General features: G+C 36.0%; 1 protein-coding gene and 1 non-coding gene across 2 annotated transcripts; one reads left to right on the top strand and one right to left on the bottom strand.

Moving 5' to 3' along the window:
- The first annotated feature begins 9,653 nt into the window (after positions 1–9,653).
- LOC141704832 (small nucleolar RNA R71) lies at positions 9,654–9,760 on the top strand. Its single transcript, XR_012568089.1, has one exon. It is a non-coding gene; the product is annotated as a small nucleolar RNA R71 (small nucleolar RNA).
- Positions 9,761–23,653: 13,893 nt separating this feature from the next.
- LOC141704830 (uncharacterized) lies at positions 23,654–24,978 on the bottom strand. Its single transcript, XM_074507994.1, has 7 exons — positions 24,936–24,978; positions 24,722–24,841; positions 24,496–24,577; positions 24,354–24,411; positions 24,022–24,176; positions 23,805–23,925; positions 23,654–23,716 (listed from the first exon to the last, which is right to left on the bottom strand). The coding sequence occupies exons 1-7, from the start codon at positions 24,976–24,978 to the stop codon at positions 23,654–23,656; spliced, it is 642 nt and encodes a 213-aa protein (XP_074364095.1).
- Positions 24,979–25,486: the final 508 nt, after the last annotated feature.

Genomic DNA, 25,486 nt, shown 5'->3' with positions numbered 1-25,486 from the left:
ACTGGAAAGTAGAAGAGTGGCACCTCTTTGTGGTGATCCGCTCTATTGAGATCTACAATAATTCTTCTTTCTTGAACCCAAAAATCTAACTTGTTGGTTGGGTTCTCAATCATAATATCCTCGGAGAGGTGGTTAGCAAGCATCATGAAAAATCTAGCATAATAAACATTCTTACCCCTCTTATTAAGCCCCGCTAACTTAAACCCCAACTCAAACAAGACTAGATCACTAAAATTGAAGTATTTATCAGTTACTAGCATGTAAAGCATGTTGAGCATGGAGATATTAACAGAATCAAAATTGCTAATTTCACCAGAAAATACTTTAGTAACTACATCACACAGAAAACTCCATTCTTTCCTAAGACCCAATCTCCTAATTTCACTTAATTTAGAGGTGGAGAGTGCATAACCCATAGAGTTTAACATGTTAATAATATCAGGGTCTGTGTGTGGAGTAGTGACAACGTTATCAGGAATCTTAAAGCATGCTTTAACAATATCACTATTAACACAGAATTCCTTACCTTTAATAGTGAAAGTGATGGTCTTGTCAGTTGAGTTGTACACTGCAGTCGTCCATATTTCCTCCACAACCTCACAGTAGATAGTGGGAGATTCCAGCATGGCATATTTGAGCTTACAGCCTTGCACAAAATCCATCATTTTGTGGTAGTCGCCAGACTGCTGAATCCCCTTGTTCACTAGAGCCGTGCAATTGTTCTTCTCATAGATAAAGCCAGTTTGAGACATGATTTTAACGATTAGTGCCATTATTAGAGAGTACAAAATTGTAGAGAGAGAGAGGGTAATTGGTTTTAAGAAAGAAAGAAGTTAGAGCAGATGAATTGAGAATGATAAAAGAAAAGAAATGAAAATGAATTTTGCTTTTATACTATCTCAAAAATAACTGTCAAAAATAATAAAGTAAAATAAAGTGACCAATAAAAATTTCCTAAAATAGTCATTTTAAAATAAACTGTAAAAATTCCATCACTTATCCATCGTGTTATGTTTACAAACTGTAAGTATACTCGATGGATAATGATCAGAAAATCAACGACTAGGAATGAGACAGTTCGACGGATGATGATAAATCAGTTATCCGTCGAGATATAAAAATTCCAGAAAAATAATTGATTTTATTAACAAATTGTATTCCGACGGATGATCGAACTCGATGGAAAATGATCATCCATCGGGATGTAAATTTTGACTTAGCCAAAACTTCATTCAGGACTGAAAAATCAATTAAATTTCTGGCTGCTTTACAACTTGCAAAAATATCCGAAAAGATTCAAGAGTAATTAAGCATACCTAACTTACTTACCAACCTGGAAAAGGTGGATTCACCCAGTGGCTTGTAAATATATCTACAAGCTGTTTTTTACTTGGAACAAAATGCAGTTCCACAGTACCATTCATTACATGTTCCCTTATAGAGTGGTACTTGATGTCTATGTGCTTTGTTCTTGAATGTTGTACTGGATTCTCAGTGATGGCAACTGCACTTGTGTTATCACATAAAATAGGAATTCTTTCCACTTGCAGACCATAGTCTAGCAATTGGTTTTTCATCCATAAAATCTGTGCACAGCAGATGCCAGCAGCAATATATTCAGCTTCAGCTGTAGAAGTAGAAACTGAATTTTGCTTTTTACTGAACCAGGACACAAGCTTGTTTCTTAGAAATTGACAGGTTCCTGTTGTACTTTTTCTATCAATTCTACAACCTGCATAATCTGCATCTAAATAACCAGTTAGATCAAAACCAGAATCTCTAGGGTACCAAATGCCAAGTTTTGGTGTACCTTTGAGATATCTGAAAATTCTCTTAATAGCAATTAAATGAGATTCTCTAGGATCAGCCTGAAATCTAGCACAAAGACAAGTAGCAAACATTATATCTGGCCTATTAGCTGTTAAGTATAGAAGTGAGCCAATCATACCTCTATAACTTGAAATATCCACAGACTTTTCAGTAGTGTTTAATTCAAGTTTAGTTGCAGTGGCCATGGGAGTTTTTGCAGATGTGCAATCCATTAGTTCAAACTTCTTTAAAAGATCATAAATGTATTTAGTTTGACTAATGAATATTCCATCACTAACTTGCTTAACTTGCAAACCAAGAAAGTAAGTTAGTTCTCCCATCATGCTCATTTCATACTTACTTTGCATCAATTTGGCAAACTTTTTGCAAAGTTTTTCATCTGTAGAGCCAAAAATAATGTCATCTACATAAATTTGAACAAGTATGCTAGAGCCATTAACATTTCTAAAGAATAAAGTTTTGTCTACAGTACCTCTAGTGAAGTGATTCTCTAAAAGAAACTTTGACAAAGTGTCATACCAGGCTCTAGGTGCTTGCTTCAATCCATAGAGTGCTTTCAAAAGATAGTATACATGATTAGGTAGATTTGGATCTTCAAAATCAGGAGGCTAAATGACAGAGACTTCCTCCTCCAAATCTACATTTAGAAAAACACTCTTGACATCTATTTGATAGACCTTGAAATTGGCATGGGCTGCATAGGCTAAGAAGATTCTGATGGCTTCAAGTCTTGCAACAGGAGCAAAGGTTTCATCAAAATCTATTCCTTCTTATTGATAGTAGCCCTTAGCAACTAATCTAGCTTTGTTCCTGACTACTATGCCATTTTCATCCATCTTGTTTCTGAATACCCATTTGGTGTCTATTGGATTCTTTCCTTTAGGCTTGGGTACCAGCTTCCAAACATTGTTTCTTTCAAATTGGTTTAGCTCCTCCTGCATAGCTAAAATCCAATCAGGATCCAATAAAGCTTATTCTACCTTCTTTGGTTCTTCCTTAGATAGGAAACTGCTATATAGACATTCTTTTTGAGTTGCTCTCCTTATTTGAACTCTAGAAGATACGTCACCAATGATGAGCTCAAAAGGGTGATCCTTTGTCCATTTCCTTTATTGAGGTAGATTAGCTCTAGATGAAGAGGCCTCATTGTTGTCTTGATGTGTGATTGAGTTTTGATTATTGGAAACTCCCTCTGAGTTTGTAAATCTATGATTTGAGAAATAGGGACTTTTTGTAAGTGATCAATTCTGACTTTCAGCTTCTTTTGATGACCCGACGGATGGTGTATTTTGAGTTCCGACGGATGAAGCTGATTGTCTCCCGATGGATGATGCAGATTGTCTGTCGACAGATGAAGCATTTTGTAACTCGATGGATGATGAGTTATTAGCTTCATTGGTTGTAGGTTTTTCTGCACTATCCTTAGTTGTAGTTTCTTGATCACTTTCATCATCACTGTCATCACTAACCATCTCCACATTATCGAATTTTAGGCTCTCATGGTAATCTCCATCTTGTAGTCCTTCAATCTTTGTATCATCAAACATAACATGTATTCATTCCATAACAATGTTGGTTCTCAGATTGTAGACTCTGTATGCTTTACCAACAGCATATCCAACAAAAATTCCTTCATCTGCTTTAGTATCAAACTTCCCATTTTGATCAGTTTGATTTCTTAAGATATAACATTTACAGCCAAAGACATGAAGAAAATTTAGAGCTGGCTTCTTATTCGTGAACAATTGGTAGGGAGTCATGCATTTTGCTTGATTAACCAAAGAAATATTCTGAGTGTAGCATGCAGTATTTACAGCTTCAGCCCAGAAGTATGTTGGTAACTTTGGTTCTTCAAGCATTGTCCTTGCAGCTTCAATAAGTGATCTGTTCTTTCTTTCTACTACTCCATTTTGTTGTGGAGTTCTTGCTGCTGAAAACTCATGCATAATCCCATTCTCTTCACAATATGCTCTCATGACAGAATTCTTGAACTCAGTTCCATTGTCACTCCTGATTCTTCTAACTTTGAAATTAGGATGATTGTTGACTTGCCTTATGTGATTGATGATGATTTCACTAGCCTCATCTTTAGACTTTAGGAAATATGTCCAAGAGAACTTTGAGAAATCATTTACAATTATTAGGCAAAATCTTTTCCTTAGGATGGACAACACATTGACTGGTCCAAATGAATCCATGTATAGCAGTTGCAAAGGTTCTTCAATTGTTGAATCAAGCTTCTTTCTGAATGATGCTTTGATTTGCTTTCCCTTTTGGCAAGCATCACACAGTCCATCCTTAAAAAACTCCACTTGAGAAATACCTCTAACCAGTTCTTTCTTTACAAGCTCATTCATGGTCTTGAAGTTCAGATGAAATAGCTTATTGTATCATAGCCAACTTTCATCTTGACTTGCTTTACTAAGAAGACAAGTAACAGATTCTGCATTTTGATGAGTTGAAGTCAGCTAAGTACACATTTCCTTTTCTCACTCCAGTGAGAACCACTTTGTTACTCCTCTTGTTTGTCACAACACAGGCTTCTGAATTGAAGGTTACTAAATTTCCTTTATCACAAAGCTGGCTGATACTCAACAAATTGTGCTTGAGACCATCCACTAAGGCAACCTCCTCAATGATGACATTGTCTTTTGAAATCAAGCCATATCCCACAGTATAACCCTTGCTGTCATCTCCAAAAGTAATACTTGGGCCAGCTCTTTCCTTGAACTCTGTGAGCAGGGTAGAATCTCCAGTCATGTGTCTTGAACAACCACTATCCAAGTACCACAGATTCTTTATGTTTCCCTGCACACATTAAAATCAAATCAAGTTGATTTTGGTACCCGAGTTTCCTTGGGTCCTGCCTTGTTAGATTTCTTCTTTTGTTTCTTAGGTTTGATCTCATTTGATTTGGGGATATCAGATTCATCCTTAGTCATCTGAGTTGGACCTTTGAAACCATTTATTAAAACATAATTATCATGCAAATTTTGATTAACAGGAAATGGCATGCTATTTGCAAACATGTTATTCCAGTAGGGCATGCTAAATGGCATTTGAGGCATACTAAATGCGGCATAATAAGGATTAGATGTAAATGGCATATTAGCAAATTGTGCATTCATATTCTGTGTAGACATAGCATTCATAGGCATAGAAGGCATATCACTCATGTTGGGAAAAGAAGGTGGTACAGTCATGGAAGTAGGCATGGCAAGTTTGTAATTAAAAGATAGATGATTAACACTACCACACTTAACACAGATTTTTCTTGGAGCATATTTATCAGGCGTGTAGTTATTATGTTTGTTAATCCCTACTTTACCATTTCTATTGTTTTTCTCTTTAGCCCCTGTTTTAATCTTTATATTTTCTAGTCTGTCATTCAATTGCTTGATGGACAGATGACCAACATTCACTTTCTTCTCCTTCTCCACTTGACTAGATTCTCCTGAAATAAAGTTTTTGGAAACTGATCCATATTTTTCATTTAACTTGGCAAGTTTGGCTTTACTCACAGGTTTGCTTACAGCCGACGGATAAGGATTTATGTCACTCGACGGATAACCTTTTTGATTATCCGATGGATGACTCTCATCATCCATCGAATCCACATCTATTAGCAATCTTTCAACCAAATTGGATTCCAGCTTCTCTTTACTCTTTTTCCAGGCTGCATCACAGAAGGACTCAATACCTTGAACTTTGGTGATTTGAGCATGGACATCTCTAGATGATTTCCATGCCTTAATCACCTCATGTTCACGATCAAGCCGCTTCTTCAAAATCTCTTCTTTCTTCAAGGACTCAGTTAATTCATCCTTAGCAATGTTACATTCTATTCTCAAATTTTCAAATTCAATAAACTGAGACTCTAGCATATTATTCCTCTCACTTAAAAACAAATTATTTTCTTTGATTTTAGCATTTTCCTTAGTGAGGGACTTAAGTGTAACACGCAAATGATATAATTCTGTAGACATGTCATTTATTGCATCATTACACTCAGCTTTAGATAAATGTGCAAGGTTAGTGGTGATTACCTGATTATTTGAAGAACTTATCTTTGTTTCATCAGACTTGGCCATTAGGGCTAGATTGACATAGCTGACATCTTCATCCTCATCCAGACCATCTGCTGCCCAGTCATTTTCTTGTGTGTAATAAAAGCCCTTTCCTTTTGTTTGAGCAACTAAAAATACTTCTGTTTATAATCCACAGGCTCAAACTTTTTCTTGCTAGAATCAGACTTTCTACACTCACTGGCAAAGTGCCCTGCCAAGCCACATTTGAAACATTTGAATTTTGATTTATCCACCATGTTTCTATTTGGCTTAGCTGCTCCAAAGTTCTTCTAGAACTTGAGCTTGGAAAATCTTCTGGAAAGAAATGCAAGATGTTCATCAATATTATCCATATCATCTTGACTCAAAGAATCTTCATTTTCTGCTACCAGCCCCTTGCCCTTGTTTTCACAGACCTTTGAAGTAGACTCAACAACTTCTATCTTCATCTCCTTCTCTTTTTGTAACTCAGCAACCAGTGCAATGGACCCTCCTTTCTTTCTCCCTTTCTCCATTCTTTCATCTTGTTCTATTTTAAGCTCATAAGTCTTTATAATGCCATATAGTCTCTCTAGTGTAAACTCCTTGTATTCTTGTGAATTTCTTAAGGAGACTGTCATTTGTTTCCATTCCTTTGGAAGGGATCTCAGGAATTTGAGGTTAGAGTCTTTGGTTTGGTAGACTCTTCCATGCAGCTTCAGAGCATTTAGTAGCTTTTGAAATCTACTAAAGATATCAGTGAGAGTTTCACCTTCTTCACAGTGAAAATGCTCATATTGCTGAATTGGTAACTGCATCTTATTTTCTCTAACTTGTTCAGTGCCATCACAAATTATTTGAATGGTGTCCCAAACCTCCTTGGCTGTCTTGCAATTGATGATATTGTCAAATATGTCACCATTAACTCCATTGAATAAGATATTGATGGCCTTCTTGTCCTTCCTAACTTGTTCAATATCAGGATCTGACCATTCATGCCTTAGCTTGGGGTCTGATGGCTCATTTCCAGTTGCAGCTCTCACTGGTACATGAGGACCTCTCTCTATGCAATCCACATAGGCCTCATCTTGAGAAAGTAAATGAAGATGCATCTTTACCTTCCAGTGATGGTAATTATCTTTGTACATAAAAGGAATCTTGACTCCAACATCCTTCTTGTTCATCTTGTTGTTTGTTGTGATCTTTAAACTCTTTTTGCTTCAAGAGCTTGCTCTGATACCAATTGTTAGTCCCTAACAATACAACAAGAATTTGAATGTAATTCTGGCTACTTTTTGAGATTAATGAAAATGGTTCTAACTTAATAATATATAAGTGTTTGATTTGCAAAGTACGGAATGAAGAGTTAGATAAATCAAAACATAAGTATTAAAAACACAAGTCTTTAAAAACTTTCTGGTGGATTTGAATGTATCCACCAGATATATATATATATATATATATATATCAAGAGAACCCTGTGAAGCTTGAATAGCTCACAGCTGCTTACAAATATGAACAACTAAACTTATAGAGAAATGCTACAGGATACAGCTTACAATTATTTCTCTGAGAATATATTTTCTTAGTCTTATGTTTGTTCTACTTGCTACTCTTGGTTTATATATCACCAAGATTACATAATAATAAGACAAGATAATAAAGCAAAACATATCAAGTCTAATACCATGATGCTTCACTACTCTATTCCAGCATCTTTGAATATCTTCATAATAGCATGGAAATGGTAATGCTTATTTGTTCTCAAAAACCCAGCTGAATGGGCTGCCACATTCCTTTTGCAAACTCTCGACGCATATGACTGTGTTGTCACTGTCAACAGATGTTTAAATTGATCATCCGTCGGGTACATGATTATCATCCGTCGGGTTGCCTTGTTGATCATCCGTCGGGTAGCTTTGTTGATCATCCGTCGGGTAGCTATTTGACACTTGACTTCATTTCATTTATGCAGAATTACAAGACATCTTATATTTACAATTAATCAACCTATTATGCATATCTAATTAAAGTCAACATGACTTATATACTACTACAAAATCTATACAAAGGTGTTTTCAGAAATGTGCTACATGACTTATTGTTACATAAGCTACTCAATCGATGGATGTCAAATCATCATCCGTCGGGACTATATTGAGTCATCCGTCGGGACTATATTTGATCATCCGTCGAGTGCTGCATTTTTCACTAAGTTAAATCTACTAAGGTGTTTTGTCAATGTAATCATCAAGTTCACAACATATTCCTAACACATCCTGATCCTGAACTCGCATTCTGAGCTCACCCTTCTGCACATCTATCAAGGTTCGGCCAGTCGCCAAGAAAGGTCTCCCCAAGATTATAAGAATCTTCTTATCCTCCTTGAAATTAAGAATGACGAAATCAGCAGGGAAGATGAGTTTATCAACCTTGACCAAGACATCCTCCACAATACCTCGCGGATATGTAATAGAACAGTCGGCCAACTGCAAGGTCATATAAGTCGGTTTGGGATCAGGTAAGTCCAACTACTTGAAAATTGACAAAGGTATCAGATTGATTCTAGCTCCCAAGTCACATAAGCATCTGTCAAAAGAAACTTTTCCAATAGTACACGGAATAGTGAAGCTTCCTGGGTCTTTAAGCTTCGGAGGCAACTTCTGTTACAGCATAGCATTGCATTCCTTCGTGAGAGCGAATGTCTCTAAATCATCTGGCTTCACTTTCTGAGAGAGAATACCTTTCATAAACTTTGCATAACTAGGCATCTAATCAAGAGCCTCAGCGAAAGGTATGTTGATATGAAGTTCAAATTGCTTGTCCAGCTTTTTCTTTTGCAGCCGCTTGGGAAATGGCGGTGGAGGATAGATCTGCTTCTCCCTTGTATTACCCTCAGGAGGAGTGTGCTCAACAGTAGTCTTCCTTGGTTCCACTTCTACTTCCTGCTGCTCTACTTCTTTCTCAGCCTCAGCTTTTTCAGTCAACACTTGAGTTTGTTCGGGATTCACAACCTTTCCATACCTTAAAGTGATTGCATTTACCTGCTCCTTAGCTTCCCTCTTTCCTGGAACTTCAGTGTCACTAGGTAGTGTACCAGGCTGACAATTTAACAAGGCATTGGCAATTTGCCCAATTTGATTTTCCAAGGTCTTGATAGAAACAACTTGACTTCTGCACATAAGCTTCAACTCCTCTAATTCAGATTTTTCATTGGCTTGTTGCAGCTGGAGTTGTTGTCTTGGTGCATATTGCGGTTGCTGAAAACCAGGGGGGTTGTACTACATAGCTGGATATTGCTGATAAGGCTCTTGAACCGCATTCTGAGTGTTTCTCCAGCTGAAATTAGGATGATTGCAGTTGTTGGGATGATAGGTGGATGGCACTGGTTGCTGCGATCGCTGGAAGTTGCTCACAAACTGAGCTGATTCACTAGAAATTATGCACTGATCAGTCTCATGGGAACCAACACAAAGCTCACAGACACTAGCGATTTGATTAACTCCATAATTAGCCAAAGTGTCCACCTTCATCGTCAAAGCCTTAAGTTGGGCAGTGATAGCAGTTGCTGCGTCCAACTCCAGAATTCCTCCGACTTTTCCCTGAGTCAGCTTTTGGGAAGGATTCTGGTACTCATTAGCAACCATCAGTTCAATACGTTCATAAGCTTCATCGTAGCTTTTAGCCCACAAGGCTCCTCCTGATGCTGCATCAAGCACGGGTCTAGAAGTAGCACCCAATCCATTGTAGAAATAGTTGATAATCATCCAATCAGACATGCCATGGTGTGGGCACTTCCTTAGTATCTCCTTATATCGATCCCAAGCCTCACACAGAGATTCTCCAGTTTGTTGAGCAAACTGAATAAGAGCATTCCTGATTGCAGCAGTCTTCGCCATAAGGAAGAATTTAGTGAGAAATATTTGCGCAAGATCTTACCAAGTGGTGATAGACCCTGCCGGTAGAGAGTGTAAGCAGCACTTAGCTTTGTCCCTTAGAGAAAATCGCAGATCTCGATGAAATCACTGATGTGCATGTTGGGGTCTTCAGTAGGAGAACCCCCAAACTGAACTGAGTTCTATATCATCTGAATCGTGCTTGACTTGATCTCAAAAGTGTTAGACCTGATGGCTGGTCTGATGATGCTTGACTGAATGTCATTAATCTGAGGCTGAGAATAGTCCATCAAAGCCTTCGGATAACCCATCACTACTAAAGCTGGTTCTTGAAAGGCATATGTCATAGCCTATTTATTTATTCGAGGATTTAACTCAACTCAAATAAGAATGTAATAAGTAAATAGTGGATTTATCATCAAAGAGATCTCACAGAGTAACATCTGTCAAAGGGTTAAGAAACATTATTCATCTACAGACTTGAAGACTTAATTCACTGGAAAAAGCTCAAGAAATTGATCAAGCCTCGGTGATATAAATCAAGATTGTGGATTTAATCAAGTGACAGAGATCTCGTCAGGGTATCAATTAATTACAAGGATTTAGTCTGAAGAAAATCAAGAGTATCAAGGTCAAGGCTTGAAGAAACGTCACGGAAGTTAGTCACTCATGAACCAGACAGTACATCGAGTGTCAACATTGAAGTGGTGGAATTGATTCATAATTGACAGTAATTTTCAGAAGATTTTCAGAAGAATGGTTGCTGCTCAAGATTAGTATTAATTCTCTATTAATTAATTAAGTCAAATAATTTAATTAAGAAAATAAATTATATCTGCAAAGATTAATTTATTGATTAATTGAATTAATTGATTAATTAATTCAGAATTAATATTAAGGATTTTCAGAATTATTATTAGATTAAAATCAATTAATAATTCAGTAAGACAATTTGATTTGAACTACTATGACAATCGGTATGACAATTGATAGTCATACCGAAAGTCTTGCTAGTTCATTCTGATTGTCTTGCTAGCTATTGGGATTGTCTTGCTAGTTCAAAAGGATAGTCTCACCGAAAGTCCTACCAGTTCAAATGGATTGTCATACCAGTTCATTTGATTGTCTTGCCGAAAGTCTTGCTGATTCAACTGGATTGTTTTTTTTACTTAAACAACAAAAAAGCAGAAGACGTTCATGCAATAATTCAACAGAACACACAAGTCAAGAACACAGCAGAAATAAAAGCAAATTATTTCATTTTTCATCTGCTTTATTCAAGATCAAAATTCTAGATTTTAAAGTTAAATCCAAACCACTAGAATTATTTATCTTGTTCTTGTGTAACAATCTAGCGGATTAAAATCCCTAGAACTTAATCTCAAATCGCATTTAGCATTTGATCTTTTCATTGCAAAAATAGAAAAAGTTCATGTCGAATTTATTTTAGATTTGTAATAATTGATTTGAGATTAATTCCTTGTAACAGATACCGTTGTTGTAACACCTTTCAAGTTTAATAAAAGTTTTATTTAACTTGAATTTTGTTTCACCTTTTTATTCCGCATTTTATTCGATTAAACGGTATTGTTTGCATTCAACCCCCCTTCTACAAACAAATTGGGACCTAACAATTGGTATCAGAGCCTTCTGATTATCGTACAAATCTAGATCCTAGACTTTTGTGTTTCTTTCACTCCTTGAATTTTTATTCACTCAAAAAAAAATTCATAATGACTACACAAAAAGTTGGAACCGTTAAAATTCTACTTTTCGATAAAGAAAATTATGTTATGTGGAAGAAGAAGATGCTACTGTTTTTACAAGTTGCTAATCCCAAATATCTGCAAGTGTTAAAGAAGGGTCCAAAAATTCCTATGGTTATCGAACCAGAGGTAATAGAAAATGATGTGGTGATCACCAAAGCGAGAACTTATGTGAAAGATCCTGAGGATTTCTCTCCTGCTGAAATAGAAGAAGCCTCCCTGGATGCTAGCCTTCAATTAATTTTAGTAGATTCCCTTGATTCCTTGATGAATAGAAATGTGATGAATTGTAAAGATTCCAAACATATCTGGGAAACTATTGAGGTTATTAATGAAGGCACAGAGGAAGTTAGGGAGAATAAGTTAGAAATCCTAACCTCTGAGTATGAATACTTTAAATCCAATCCAGGAGAAGGAATCACTGAAGTGTTTGAGAGGTACAATGCATTGATCAACAACCTGAACATTAATGGTAAATACTATTCCATCAGGGAGGTCAACAAAAAGTTCCTTTTAATACTGCCAACTCATCTCGAACATAGAATCACTTCCATAAGAGAAGCAAGAGATCTGAGTGAGATTTATTTGGAAAGGCTCTATGGTGTGTTAAAGACTTATGAGTTGGAGCAGATTCAGCAGAAGGAAGTTTACGGGAAAGGAAGAGTGTTCAGCACATCTACTGCTCTAGTAGCTGATGAACAACAACAACAACCACAATATCAACAACAATCTCAACAGTCAGAAATAATGGTACAGTCTTCCAAGGTTGAAGAAAATGTGATAGTAGCAGAATTTGATCCTTCTACTACAAATCAATCAGGAGATAATTTTTATTCCTTGGAAGAACTGGAGCAATTGGAGGATGAGTCAATGGCCCTGATTGTCAAGAGATTCTCAAATGTCAGATTCAAAAGGAATCCCAAGTTCAAGTACAAGTCCAACTACAATAGATTCCAGAAAGGTGGATCTTCATCCTCTAACACCAGCAGTGGTGGGTATAAAACAGGGATGGTTGATCGAAGCACCATTCGATGCTTCAACTGCAATGAGTTGGGACACTTTGCCACAGAATGCAGGAAGCCAAAACAAGTTAGGAAGAACTCTTACGATTCTAATCAGAAGAGTAAATCTGAAAGGGCTTACCTGGCAAAGGGAAGAAGCTGGGATGATACTGACAGTGAAGATGAAGAAGTTGGGAATCTTGCTCTTATGGCTAGTGATGCAAACACCTCATCGTCAAGAAAAGAGGTAAAATTTACTGATGCTGAATTAGTTTATCATCTAGGAGGTTCCTTAGATTGTGCTCGTCGTGATAATGAATTGTTAAATCAACAAATCAAAGACCTTGAGAAAGAGGTCAATGAATTAAGACTTGTGCATATTAATCAAGATAAATTAAAAGAACAAGTATCTTTTCTAGAGAATAGAGTTGACTGTTATAGACAACTTGAAACTATTCTCAAAGACAAGATCACCGGTCTTGAGGCTAAGGTTAAAGCTTACTTTAATTCTTGTTCGAAGTCCAAAGAGTTTTACAATAAGCAAGCTGTTAATCAAACATTTGGAATAGGTTATGATTACAATGCTGCTATTGGAAAATTAGGCATAAACTCCCCTCCTCATGTCTGTGCTAAAGGCAGGGAAGTACCACATGTGCTTAAGGGTGTTGATGAACCCCTCTATAAAGAATCAATTGCTGAACCATTTTATGGGACCTCATTTATTATTCAAGAAGAAATCCGTGCTGAAGATAATGCTAATGAGAAAGCTGTCTCCAAGTCAAGTGTGTCAAAAGTTCCAGTCAAGGTTGTGAAAGCAACTGAGACTAACTCAGACACACATGAGTTGGATAACACAAATGCCATGTCTACCATGCATAAGTTGCCTATTGTTAATCCCTCTCATAAAGCATGTGGTGTTCCTGATTGTATGTCTTGTGCTTTTAATCTGATGTATGCTTATTTTAATGGTAAGCATGTTTCTACTGATAAGACTACTCCTCGTCAGCATGTGAATAATAGAAAGAATGATAGGTCTAAGACTGCTAGTCCTCCTAAAGCTAGAAGGGAGACATTTGTGCCTAAGCCTAAACAGAAATTTGTCAAGGCTGTTCACAAGGTCAAATGTCCAGTCATTGAGAAAGTTGAGAATATTAAAATTAAGAATGTTGTTTTGCCTGATAAAGGCCAATTTTACAAATATGCCGGACCCAGCCAAGCTTGGGTTCCGAAGAAGGTCTAATCCATTTGTATTGCAGGGCATTAAACAGGTACAACCGGTAGTGTGGATTCTTGACAACGGATCGTCAAGACATATGACCGGAGATAGAGCCCTGCTATCAAATGTGGTTGAGAAAGCTGGCCCAGTGGTTACCTTTGGAGATAACATCAAAGGTTTAACGGAGGGATATGGCTGTTTGCTAGCTGGAAATGTTATCATTGAAAATGTGTATATTGTGCAAGGACTTGAACACAATCTGCTTAGCATTAGTCAGTTCTGTGACAACGGCTACAATGTTTTATTCGACAAGCTGAAGTGTCAGATTCTGCACAAGAAAAGTGAAAAACCCTCCTTGATGGGAATCCGGAAAGGAAATCTGTTCGTAGCTGACATGAACTCTGGAAGCAATTCTGAAGTCAATTGTTTCTATGCAAAGGCATCGTCAGATGAGAGTTGGCTATGGCACAAGAGACTTTCTCATCTCAATTTCAAACAATGAATTCTCTTGTCAAAAGAGAATTGGTCAGAGGTCTGCCTCAGCTGGAATTCTCCCCAAAAGGACTATGTGAGGCTTGCCAGAAAGGAAAGTCAAAGAAAGCAAGTCACAAAGGCACTGACACATCTTCCATAACTGGTGTTCTGCAATTATTGCACATGGATTTATTTGGACCAGTTAGTGTCCTTTCGATGTCAAGAGAGCCTTTCTGAATGGAAAGCTAGATAAAGAGGTATATGTAGAGCAACCTCCTGGTTTTGAAGATCCAGATCATTTGGATTTTGTCTTCTTTCTTTTCAAGGCTATCTATGGGCTCAAACAGTCTCCAAGAAAATGGTATGACACTCTCTCTGAATTTCTTATTGAAAATAGCTTTATTAGAGGTGTCATAGACAAAACTCTCTTTTCTAAAAAACATAAGAATGATACTATATTAGTCCAAGTCTATGTGGATGATATAATATTTGGGTCTACTAATGATAATCTCTGTAAGAGATTTGCTAAGTTAATGCACAACAAGTTTGAAATGAGCATGATGGGAGAGCTAAAGTTCTTTCTTGGATTACAAGTAAATCAAAGGTTAGATGGAACATTTATTTGTCAATCCAAGTATCTCAAGGAACTCCTCAAAAAGTACAATCTAGAGGATTCTGCATCAGCAAGGACTCCATCAACTACAGCTGTCAAGCTTGGACCATGTGAAAACTCCATTAAGGTAGATGTCACAAGCTACAGAGGTATGATTGGCTCATTACTCTATCTTACTGCAAGTAGACCAGATATTATGTATGCTACATGCTTATGTGCAAGGTTCCAAGCGGATCCTAGAGATATTCATCTCGTTGCTGTTAAACGAATCTCAAGATATTTTAAGGGAACACCAAATCTAGGTATTTGGTACCCTAAAGAATCTGGTTTTATCCTTGTTGGATATACAGATTCAGATTACGCAGGAAGTGTTGTTGATAGGAAAAGCACCTCAGGGAGTTGTCAATTCCTAGGTAGCAGGCTAGTCTCATGGTACAGCAAGAAACATCAAACAGTTTCCAACTCAACGGCCGAGGTTGAATATATTGCTGCTGGAAGCTGCTCTGCTCAGATCTTGTGGATTAGGAACCAGCTACGAGACTATGGCTCTGTATTGAACAAAATTCCTATTTTATGTGACAATACAAGTGCAATAGCCATCACCAACAACCCTGTGCAACACTCGAGGACAAAGCACATTGACATCAGGTATCATTTTATTAGAGAGCACGTCATGAATGGTACTGTTGAACTATTTTTTGTTCCAACAGAAGAACAAATAGCAGATATTTTCACTAAACCACTTGATGAATCCACATTTACCAGATCAGTTGGTAAATTGGGCATGTTGAATAGTTTTAGTGATTAATTTAGTTAATATCTGAGATCTGTTCTTGAATGAATTTTTCATAAATGAAAAATTCATTTGCAAATTTATTTTATCATTTTATCATATTTCTTGTTTAATTCTATGTAATTTATATTATCTTATCTGTTTTATTTACTCTTCTTGTTAATTTCAAATATCTCAGAATATTTTATTTTCTCTAAAAATATTTTTCTATGAATTTTATTTGCTAAAATTCAACAGAAATCTATTTTTGGAATAAAAATAATTAATTCTGAAATATTGTCTTTGTTTTTGTAAATATTTTCTGTAATAGTATATGATTGACTTTCTACTGGAATGACAATCGGCAAGACAATAAAAATTGTCTTGCTGAAAATTATTTCAGTACATATATATATATATATATATATAAATCTGTTAATACTAATTCTGCTTATAATTGTTTTATTTCCAGAATGACAATCGGCAAGACAATTGAAATTGTTTCAATTGTCTTGCTGAAAGTCATTTCAGTATATAATTGTGTTATTTTGGTTTTCAGTATAGTTTTATACTGGCAAGACAATCGGTATGACTATCAATTGTCTTGCCCGTTATAAACCTTATATTTAAATATTTTCCTTTTAATTTATACTGGTATGACAATCGGTATGACTATCAGATTGTCATACCAGTTATATATATTTAGTGTTTATTAATTTTATTTCAATTATTTTTCTGTCTTTAAGCTGGTGTGACAATCTGTATGACAATCGGTATGACAATCCGATTGTCATACCAGTTATACTACTTAATCGTTTTTGTGTGTTTTAATTTTTCATCAGTTCAGTTCATTAGTTTTTCAAAAAAAAAAAAAACCAACAGTCTCTCTCTCTTATCTCTCTCTCTCTCTCTCTCTCTCTCGCTCTCTCTCTCTCTCTCTCTCCCTCTCTCTCTCTCTCTCTCTCTCTCTCTCTATTCGAACACATCTCAACCGCCATTGATCTCCTTTGCTCGAGTTTTTACTCAGCAATCTTACTCCTGTTATATATACTTACATATATATACATACAGGAGTGCTGCCAAAATTTTTTCAAAACTGTTTTTTTTCGAATCATTTTTTTCCTTCAAATTCAGTTTGTGTTTGTTGATTTTGAGTATTTTTTATTTTTTATTTTTAATTTATGTTGTGTGTCGTTTGGTTTTTTTCAAATCTGCGTTTGTGAGTTAAGAATTTTAACGAGATTCATTTCTGTCTAAATTTTTCGATTATAATTAATTTAATTCGAATTATTAAATTAATTTAATTAATTCGAATTTTCTTAATATTATCCTTAAAATTCTGAAAGTGTGTGTCTTATTATTATTTTAAACGGCTCTCAATTTCCAAATTGTCGCGCATAATCAAGTTGGTTATTTTAATCCAGAAAAATGTGATATGGAAAAATTTAAGCCATGGATTAGATTTTTAAATGACCATTCGATTGTTAGCTCTGCTATTAAATCAAATGTGATTTTAAATGTCGATGGCTTAGACTGATTTGCACAACCTCTACTGTGGCCGATGATTCAAAATCTTTTTCATTCACCGTGGCAAACACACAGTATGTAGTTGATGAAACAGTCGTCAATCAAGCGTTAAATTTTCCATTGGACAATTTCTGTAATTTACCCTCTGAAAATGATATCACAAACTTTTTCCATGCTATTCACTATCAGGGGGTGATCAATTTAACCAAACTTTCAAAATCCAATTTGGTGTCTGAATGGGACATTTTCTTCGATACACTTTCTAAAGTGTTTGCCAACTGCACTAAATCCAACTTTCATAACATCACTTCCACTCTGCAGTATATTGGTCTTGCGGTTGTTTTCAATCAAAGGATCAATTTTGGCAAACTACTTTTTCCCATTCTCTTGAGACATCTCACTACTGCTTTATGTGATCATTCTACAAATCGTAGGGTATCATGTTACTATGCTCGTTTTCTCATGCTTATAGCAGATCATCTTCTCACACCTGAGCACAAAGCCCTTTTTGCTAACTCTACAGTAACCGAACCCCCTCCTGTAAGCAAAAAGATTTACACCCGCCAAGACATAACCTTCAAATTCATGCAAGTTCCAGTACTTGTATCTGCTTTCATGGCCACTTATATTCCCCTACCTATTTTCAATCTTCCCGGTCATGAACAGCAACCTCAACCTCCAGTGGTTCAAGCCACCCAGGCTCCTCCAACATCAGATGCTCTTCCATTACAGGTAGTAATTCCTCACTCTCACTCTATTCCTACTTCTGTTGAAAGACCCCCAGTGGTCGATAGGACTGACCATGAAGTTGTAGAACCACAGCTTCAATCTCAGGTCATAGAGCCAAACACAGAGTCATAACCTATCTCAACCTCTCCCCCACTGTCTAAAATGTTACCCAGAAGGTTAATAGGAAGTAGTGTATTGTTGAATGTGAGTGAACCCTCAGCTCTGCCTCCTCCCAAGAAAAGAAGAACATATACTGAGGCATCTGAAAGCCCATCCTTGTCCTCCCAACAGGACATGGACTTTGAAATGGCCAATGAACAGTTACTAGAGATATTCTCTCAACAGGATGAATCTATTGAAATTCGCCATAGGGCCATGGCATCTTGTACTGAGTCAAACACAATTCCATTACTCACAATGGAACCATACATATCCACAGATGATACTTAGGACACAGAGCATGGAGTGCACATAGAGTCTGTTACAGTGCCTGCCATAGTTACGGCAGAAGAGCAGTCACATGCTTCTGAGGGAAAATCTGACTCTCAGCCACCCTTAATAGAGTCATTTTCTCCCTTCCCAGATCAAACACCTCTGGCTCCCTCACGTGATTCTCCACTCACAGATTTATCTGGAGAAATTGGAGGGCAACTCGGTCAATCTATCCCTGAAGCAATTCAGACATCTATTTCACATGAAATGATAGGTTTGACTGAGGATCGAGACTCGCGAATTCCCATTGCACCACCACTGACCTCTCTTGAAGAGGCTAGGGTGATTTTAACTGCAGGTACAGAAGAACAGCAACAGGAAGACTCCTCACGAGCAATTATATTGAGAGAAACACAAGCACGTGAGGTGAGTGAACCAAACACGAGTGAAATTCAGGTGAGAGCACACACAGACACAGATACTGAAAACCTGTTAGCTCAAATTGCTACTCTAAAAGAAGAACTTGCTAAAAGCCAAGCTGAGGCTCAAGCATTCAAAGCACAAGTGGTTGAACGGTCTTCTTCTTCCACCTCTGTCAACAATCAGCTGGCACTCATCAGGAATGATATCTCAGATCTCAAGAACACTGTCACACAAAAGCTCAATTCCATTCAGGAAACTCCAACTTTATCAGCTGATGACATTTCTAACTTCTGCTCTCTACATACAAGAATGACTTCTCTTGAAGACCTGGTTGAAATGAATCATGCACTGGACTCCTCCAGATTTCTAAAGATAGAAACGGGCATGGAACATCTTAATGAAGGAATGAAATACTTGTATTTCATGATCAAGAATTCTCACTGCCCTAATGAAGAACAAAGAACTTACTTTGAAGGGCCGTCTGGTGGAGGCTCAGGCTCTGGAGATGATGGAGATCATGGAGGTTCTAAAGGAAAGTCAGTAGAGGATCCCTCAACTAAGGGGGAGAAGAAAGGGAGTAGTGGAAAGGGGAAAGAAAAAGATACCTCTGTTGGAGACAAAGGAAAGGCTGATGATGTCTACTACAGTAGAGAACAGGATGACTTTGATATTTTTGACATTCCCACTGAACCAGTCTTAGAAGATAAAGATGGTTTATTTGAAGTTGAAGAGGAAAGTGATTTTGGAGAATGGGAAGAGGAAGCTATAGTGGATCCTATCTTTGAGAAAGAGTTTCAGCAGCAGCAGTCAGAGATGAAAAGAAAAGAAGCTGAACTCAAAAAGGTCTCCTAGATCATTGACATGAGGAAAGACATACAAAGAACAGAAACTCTTCAAAAGCAACGTCTTCATGACATTAAGGCTCAAGAAAGGAGAAGAGATATCAGACTGAAGATTGGTGAAAAATGGGATGAAGCTAGGAAAGTACTTGATATGCCTCAGCTGAGCACTAACAATGATAGGCAGTTTCTACATCTTCTTGACAAGCTGGAAATCTCAAATCCTAACAATGACATGTACATGAATGCTATCAAGACTAAAGTCTCAAGGATCACAGCTGCTTTTGACAGATCCCTAAATGAGATGAGCATTTTTGTATATTGTCAGAGTGAAGGATCTTTCAAGATGTCACTTCATCTGTTTGAGAATCGTTTTTTGTCAGAGATTTGGGTTCTTCTCAACAAAGTAAAAAGAAGCTCAGAATTGAATGAAGTTCTTCGAGAAAGGCTTAAAGAGTTTGCCAGCAGGGCTAGTCCTCAAGTGGTCAACAATCCTCATCAGGTGAGATTCTTTAAGTCTGATTGTCTTCAAATCTGTCAGCTAGATGTACAATCTCTTAAAGACTACTCAGCTAAGCATCTGGTCTGGATGGAACATCATTTAAGAACTGCTGGATACTCATCCATGTTGAAGACTCAAGCTGCTGATTTGATTCAAGCTTATTGTGAAAAGAATATTAAAAGGTACAATCAGATCAAGAATAAGCTGAAGTCAGTTGGAGTTCAACCAGTCAGACTAGCAAGCTTCACTTCAGAAAAGGATCGTGTCTTTGACAAAGAGTTGCTTCAAGATTTAGAAGAAGGTGAAGTCAGAAGAGAAGACAACTGAAGTCAATTAGCTCAAAACTCAATGTAATATGATTAGAGCTTTATGAATCAAGATAGACTAATGTAGTTATATGTTCAGGCTAGAGGAACATCTATCTTGTATTCACTTGTAAATTTCTTATGGAATCTGGAAAATGTTAAATATAATCCAGAACTTTTCTGCTATTTACTTTGCATTACTGTTTATATCTTTTTCTTTTTTATTAGTTGAGTTATCCTCTAGGTATTTGTTGTTATTGTCTAACAAGCAAATAGGGGGAGATTGAAAGGCATATGTCATAGCCTATTTGTTTATTCGAGGATATAACTCAACTCAAATAAGAATGTAATAAGTAAATAGTGGATCTATCGTCAGAGAGATCTCACAGAGTAACATCTGTCAAAGGGTTAAGAAACATTATTCATCTACAGACTTGAAGACTTAATTCACTGGAAGAAGCTCAAGAAATTGATCAAGCCTCAGTGATATAAATCAAGATTGTGGATTTAATCAAGTGACAGAGATCTCGTCAGGGTATCAATTAATTACAAGGATTTAGTCTGAAGAAAATCAAGAGTATCAAGGTCAAGGCTTGAAGAAACGTCACGGAAGTTAGTCACTCATGAACTAAACAGTACATCGAGTGTCAACATTGAAGTGGTGGAATTGATTCATAATTGACAGTAATTTTCAGAAGATTTTCAGAAGAATGGTTGCTGCTCAAGATTAGTATTAATTCTCTATTAATTAATTAAGTCAAATAATTTAATTAAGAAAATAAATTATATCTGCAAAGATTAATTTATTGATTAATTGAATTAATTGATTAATTAATTCAGAATTAATATTAAGGATTTTCAGAATTGTTATTAGATTAAAATCTATTAATAATTCAGTAAGACAATTTGATTTGAACTACTATGACAATCGGTATGACAATTGATAGTCATGCCGAAAGTCTTGCTAGTTCATTCTGATTGTCTTGCTAGCTATTGGGATTGTCTTGCTAGTTCAAAAGGATAGTATCACCGAAAGTCCTACCAGTTCAAATGGATTGTCATACCAGTTCATTTGATTGTCTTGCCGAAAGTCTTGCTGATTCAACTGGATTGTTTTGTTTACTTAAACAACAAAAAAGCAGAAGACGTTCATGCAATAATTCAACAGAACACACAAGTCAAGAACACAGCAGAAACAAAAGCAAATTATTTCATTTTTCATCTGCTTTATTCAAGATCAAAATTCTAGATTGTAAAGTTAAATCCAAACCACTAGAATTATTTATCTTGTTCTTGTGTAACAATCTAGCGGATTAAAATCCCTAGAACTTAATCTAAAATCGCATTTAGCATTTGATCTTTTCATTGCAAAAATAGAAAAAGTTCATGTCAAATTTATTCTAGATTTGTAATAATTGATTTGAGATTAATCCCTTGTAACAGATACCGTTGTTGTAACACCTTTCAAGTTTAATAAAAGTTTTATTTAACTTGAATTTTGTTTCACCTTTTTATTCCGCATTTTATTCGATTAAACGGTATTATTTGCATTCAACCCCCCTTCTGCAAACAAATTGGGACCTAACAGTTCTTCAACTTTCTCTTCTTCTTCTACCTTCTTTTCTTCCTCAAAAACTTCCTTACGAACTACCACAAGTTCTTCATCGGCTTTATCCAGTGTTCTCTTACGAGTACGCGGACGCATATGCATACACCCTCGCTAGAGTACCTGAAATAAAACAAGGAACAAATAAGTAACAATATTCGAGTTAATGAACTTTAACGACCACTGATGGAAAGAAAATAAACTATAAATTAACAATACAGTCCCCGGCAGCGGCGCCAAAAACTTGTTAGTCGCTAAACACGCGCTAATATTACACGCAAGTATACAAGTTCGCAAGTAGTATAGAATCTTTTCTAGTTCATTCCCACAGAGAGTCTATTGGTTAACTAATTAATTCACGCACTTAAGCAACAATGTATGGTTATTATTCAATGCTAAGACGATAATAAATTGAGGTTCTTATAAATAAGAACTAAGCTAACAATTATAAATACGAAATTAAGATTGACTAAACTAATATATGACAAACATGGGATTCTAACTTCATTAAATACTTCATTCAATAGCCTTAATTTTCTCATCTTTAGCATGCAATGGTGATGACACTAATCAGACAACACGAAACTGATAAACGCCAACTTTCGTTGCACGAGTACCATACTACCAGACATCCACCAAAGAGATAGAAGTTGAATAGACACCAATTATATTGAGACCCTATATGTCTATAGAATTTGACAACATAACGGTTTAAGTACAAGTTATCTATCTTGATTATACAGGGCCAGTAAGATGGGTAAAATTAACTACGAATCATGCATAATAATAACACATGAACCTATGCTAGCATGGCAAGTTCTAAATCCTTGAATTCACTATCGCTTTATTAAGAATTAACACACTATCTTATAAGTTCGTGACGCTCATAAGACGAATACACACAACCAATACTAGGCTATCAATCAATCAACAAATACTAAGGCATCAAAATAATTTAATTAAGAAATTCGTAAATAAATCCGCTAGAACCCCACGATAACGATTAGCCCATGATCGGACTCATCATCAACGTGGGTTCTGATAAAAGCATGGTATAACAAACGTAGTCTTTATAACGAATAAATAAAATCAAGTACAAACAAGAGTAAAGGTTCACAAGTAAGAAAACTAGCATCTAAATACAACTTAAAATAAAGATTCACAAGTAAAAAAACAAGATCTGCTTCGCCTTCGTTGAATTGTGCTAAAACGGTCTTCTTACGGCTCTCCTTGCACTCTAGTATGTCTCCCTTATAAAAACATTCTTATTTGAATATATATATATATAGCAGCCCTTTACAATCTGGAAGTCTCCCCACTTAGAATCGAATTAGAATCAGGATTCATATTTTCCGCACCGGCGCGGCCGCGCGCTATCACAGCGCGGGTGAGCTATCATTCTGAAATCCTGGCGCAGCCGCGCGCTATCACAGTGTGGGCGCGCCGTCCTTTTGGGAAAAACTCAGATTTTATCTTTTTCCTTACTGCTTCGAGCCGGCTTTCCACGAGCTTTTATTCCAACACCACCTTGACACCAAATTAGCACCAAAACAATGTTAATTCACCTGATTAACAGATTAATGCCTGAAATGCAAAAACACTAGAAAACACATTAAACACTTAACAACTTGAGTACAAATGCATCAATTCAAAGCTTATTAGAGCATTATAAAGTGTCATAAATGCCACTCATCAACAATCTCATTCAGAATATCAAGGATAGGAATATCCTCCGCTCGCTGCATAGGAGGTAAATTGGACATTCATAACATTACAACAAATGTAAATAAAATTTACACATTTGTGATCAAAACATAAATACAATACCACATCTTTCTTATTCAAGTAATGTGTTGCGGTGTTGCCAGCTAGCCTCTTCACGACACGATCCATGAGGATGACATTAGTAGTTAATGTTGAATCCTCAGCTAAGACTATTAAGCGAAACCTATATATTATGATAATAATTACAAAAGATTGATTTATATAAAATATATAATGTACTATGTATAAGTGTTGCAATGCATTACTAATCCAAACAAACCTCTTCTCAGCAAATGTCCAGTTTTTCTTACAATTCTCACATCTGAACCTCTTCCCTTCTTTTTGAACATCTACTTTACATTTCTGACAATTATAGTACCACCAATTGTCTACATCTTCAATCTTAAGAATTTTGAACGTGCAACAAACCTTCTTCTAAAATATTAGTAAAACAATAGAGTTAGTGAAAAAATGTTATCATTTCAATTGTATAAAAATTGGAAAACGGTAGTACATTGATGATAAATATAAATAACAAATCTTGACACTTAAAGTGGAACAACTGTCATTCAAATATTTCAGACTTAACCTTTCAATGGAAAGTATCATTACATTTTCGGTTGACATCTTTTCAGGATTTCCAGGACTTTTGAAACCTTCCTCCAATAATCTTGTTTAATGAAAAAATGATGTTAACATAATAAGTGTTTAATTAATTTCCTAAACTTTTAATTTTGATATAAACAGAAAATACCTTTCTTGCATTTCTATAACCGGCTCAGTGTTTAAGTTTATGTAGACATTTGAAGATGGCAATGAACCAATTTGTACGGTTTCTAACAAATTAATTTATTGAAAAGATTTGAAATCTATTAGGAATATATAATTTGCTTTATTTTGGATAATTAAAAGTAGACTAATTAAACAACAAAAACTTATAATATATTGCAAGATATAATTAAAATGATTTTAAAAATTACCCATGAATGTAGATAGTTTGGTACTGGTTACAATTGCTATGACTGGTTTCTCCTCGGCCTTTATGAAAGCCTCATTCACAGCTATAGCCAATTCTCCCCACATGCTCACTTTGTGAGAAACTGTGCATTTATAACACATCAGATGATAAAGTTATTTTAGTCTATTAGTCTGTATATAAAGATAATTCATTCTTATCAGACAAACATAATTTACCTGCCATCCGTATGCATAAATCTGACAACATCTCTTGGTCCATATTTGGTAGATATTCGATTAACTTTCTCATATTTGTCAATTACTCCTATTAAATCTATAATTGTATGATTCAGACTATTAAAAATTGTTAATGTTTCTCTATATGTGCGTTCAACATAGAATTTATAAAATTCGCACAATGCTTGACATTATAAAAATTCTTGTAACACTAAAAAGTAGATAAAAATGTAATCATACCGGCGGCAAACTCAAGATTCTCGTTCTCTCCCAAATGTTTCGTTTCTTCCTCTAGCTCACCCAAGTCCATTAATTCAAACTTATAATGCGGAATTATACCATCATCCTCAACACGTTGAATAATAATGGAGCCCAATAACCTTATACATAAATCAGTTGACACGGGCTTGAGCTTTCCAACAGTATCCCTTACGATAAAGTTTTCAATTCTGTAAACATGACCCTCAAACACATCTCTTCCAATCACCTTCCAATTTTCAGGAAAAACGTAGGCGTGTACATGAGATATCTATTTTTTAAAATGAGAAATA

Source organism: Apium graveolens, unplaced genomic scaffold, assembly GCF_009905375.1.
Source record: "Apium graveolens cultivar Ventura unplaced genomic scaffold, ASM990537v1 ctg8283, whole genome shotgun sequence".
Lineage (NCBI taxonomy): Eukaryota > Viridiplantae > Streptophyta > Magnoliopsida > Apiales > Apiaceae > Apium > Apium graveolens.
Note: the sequence above shows the minus strand (reverse complement) of the source record. Positions and strands in the feature narration are given on the sequence as shown.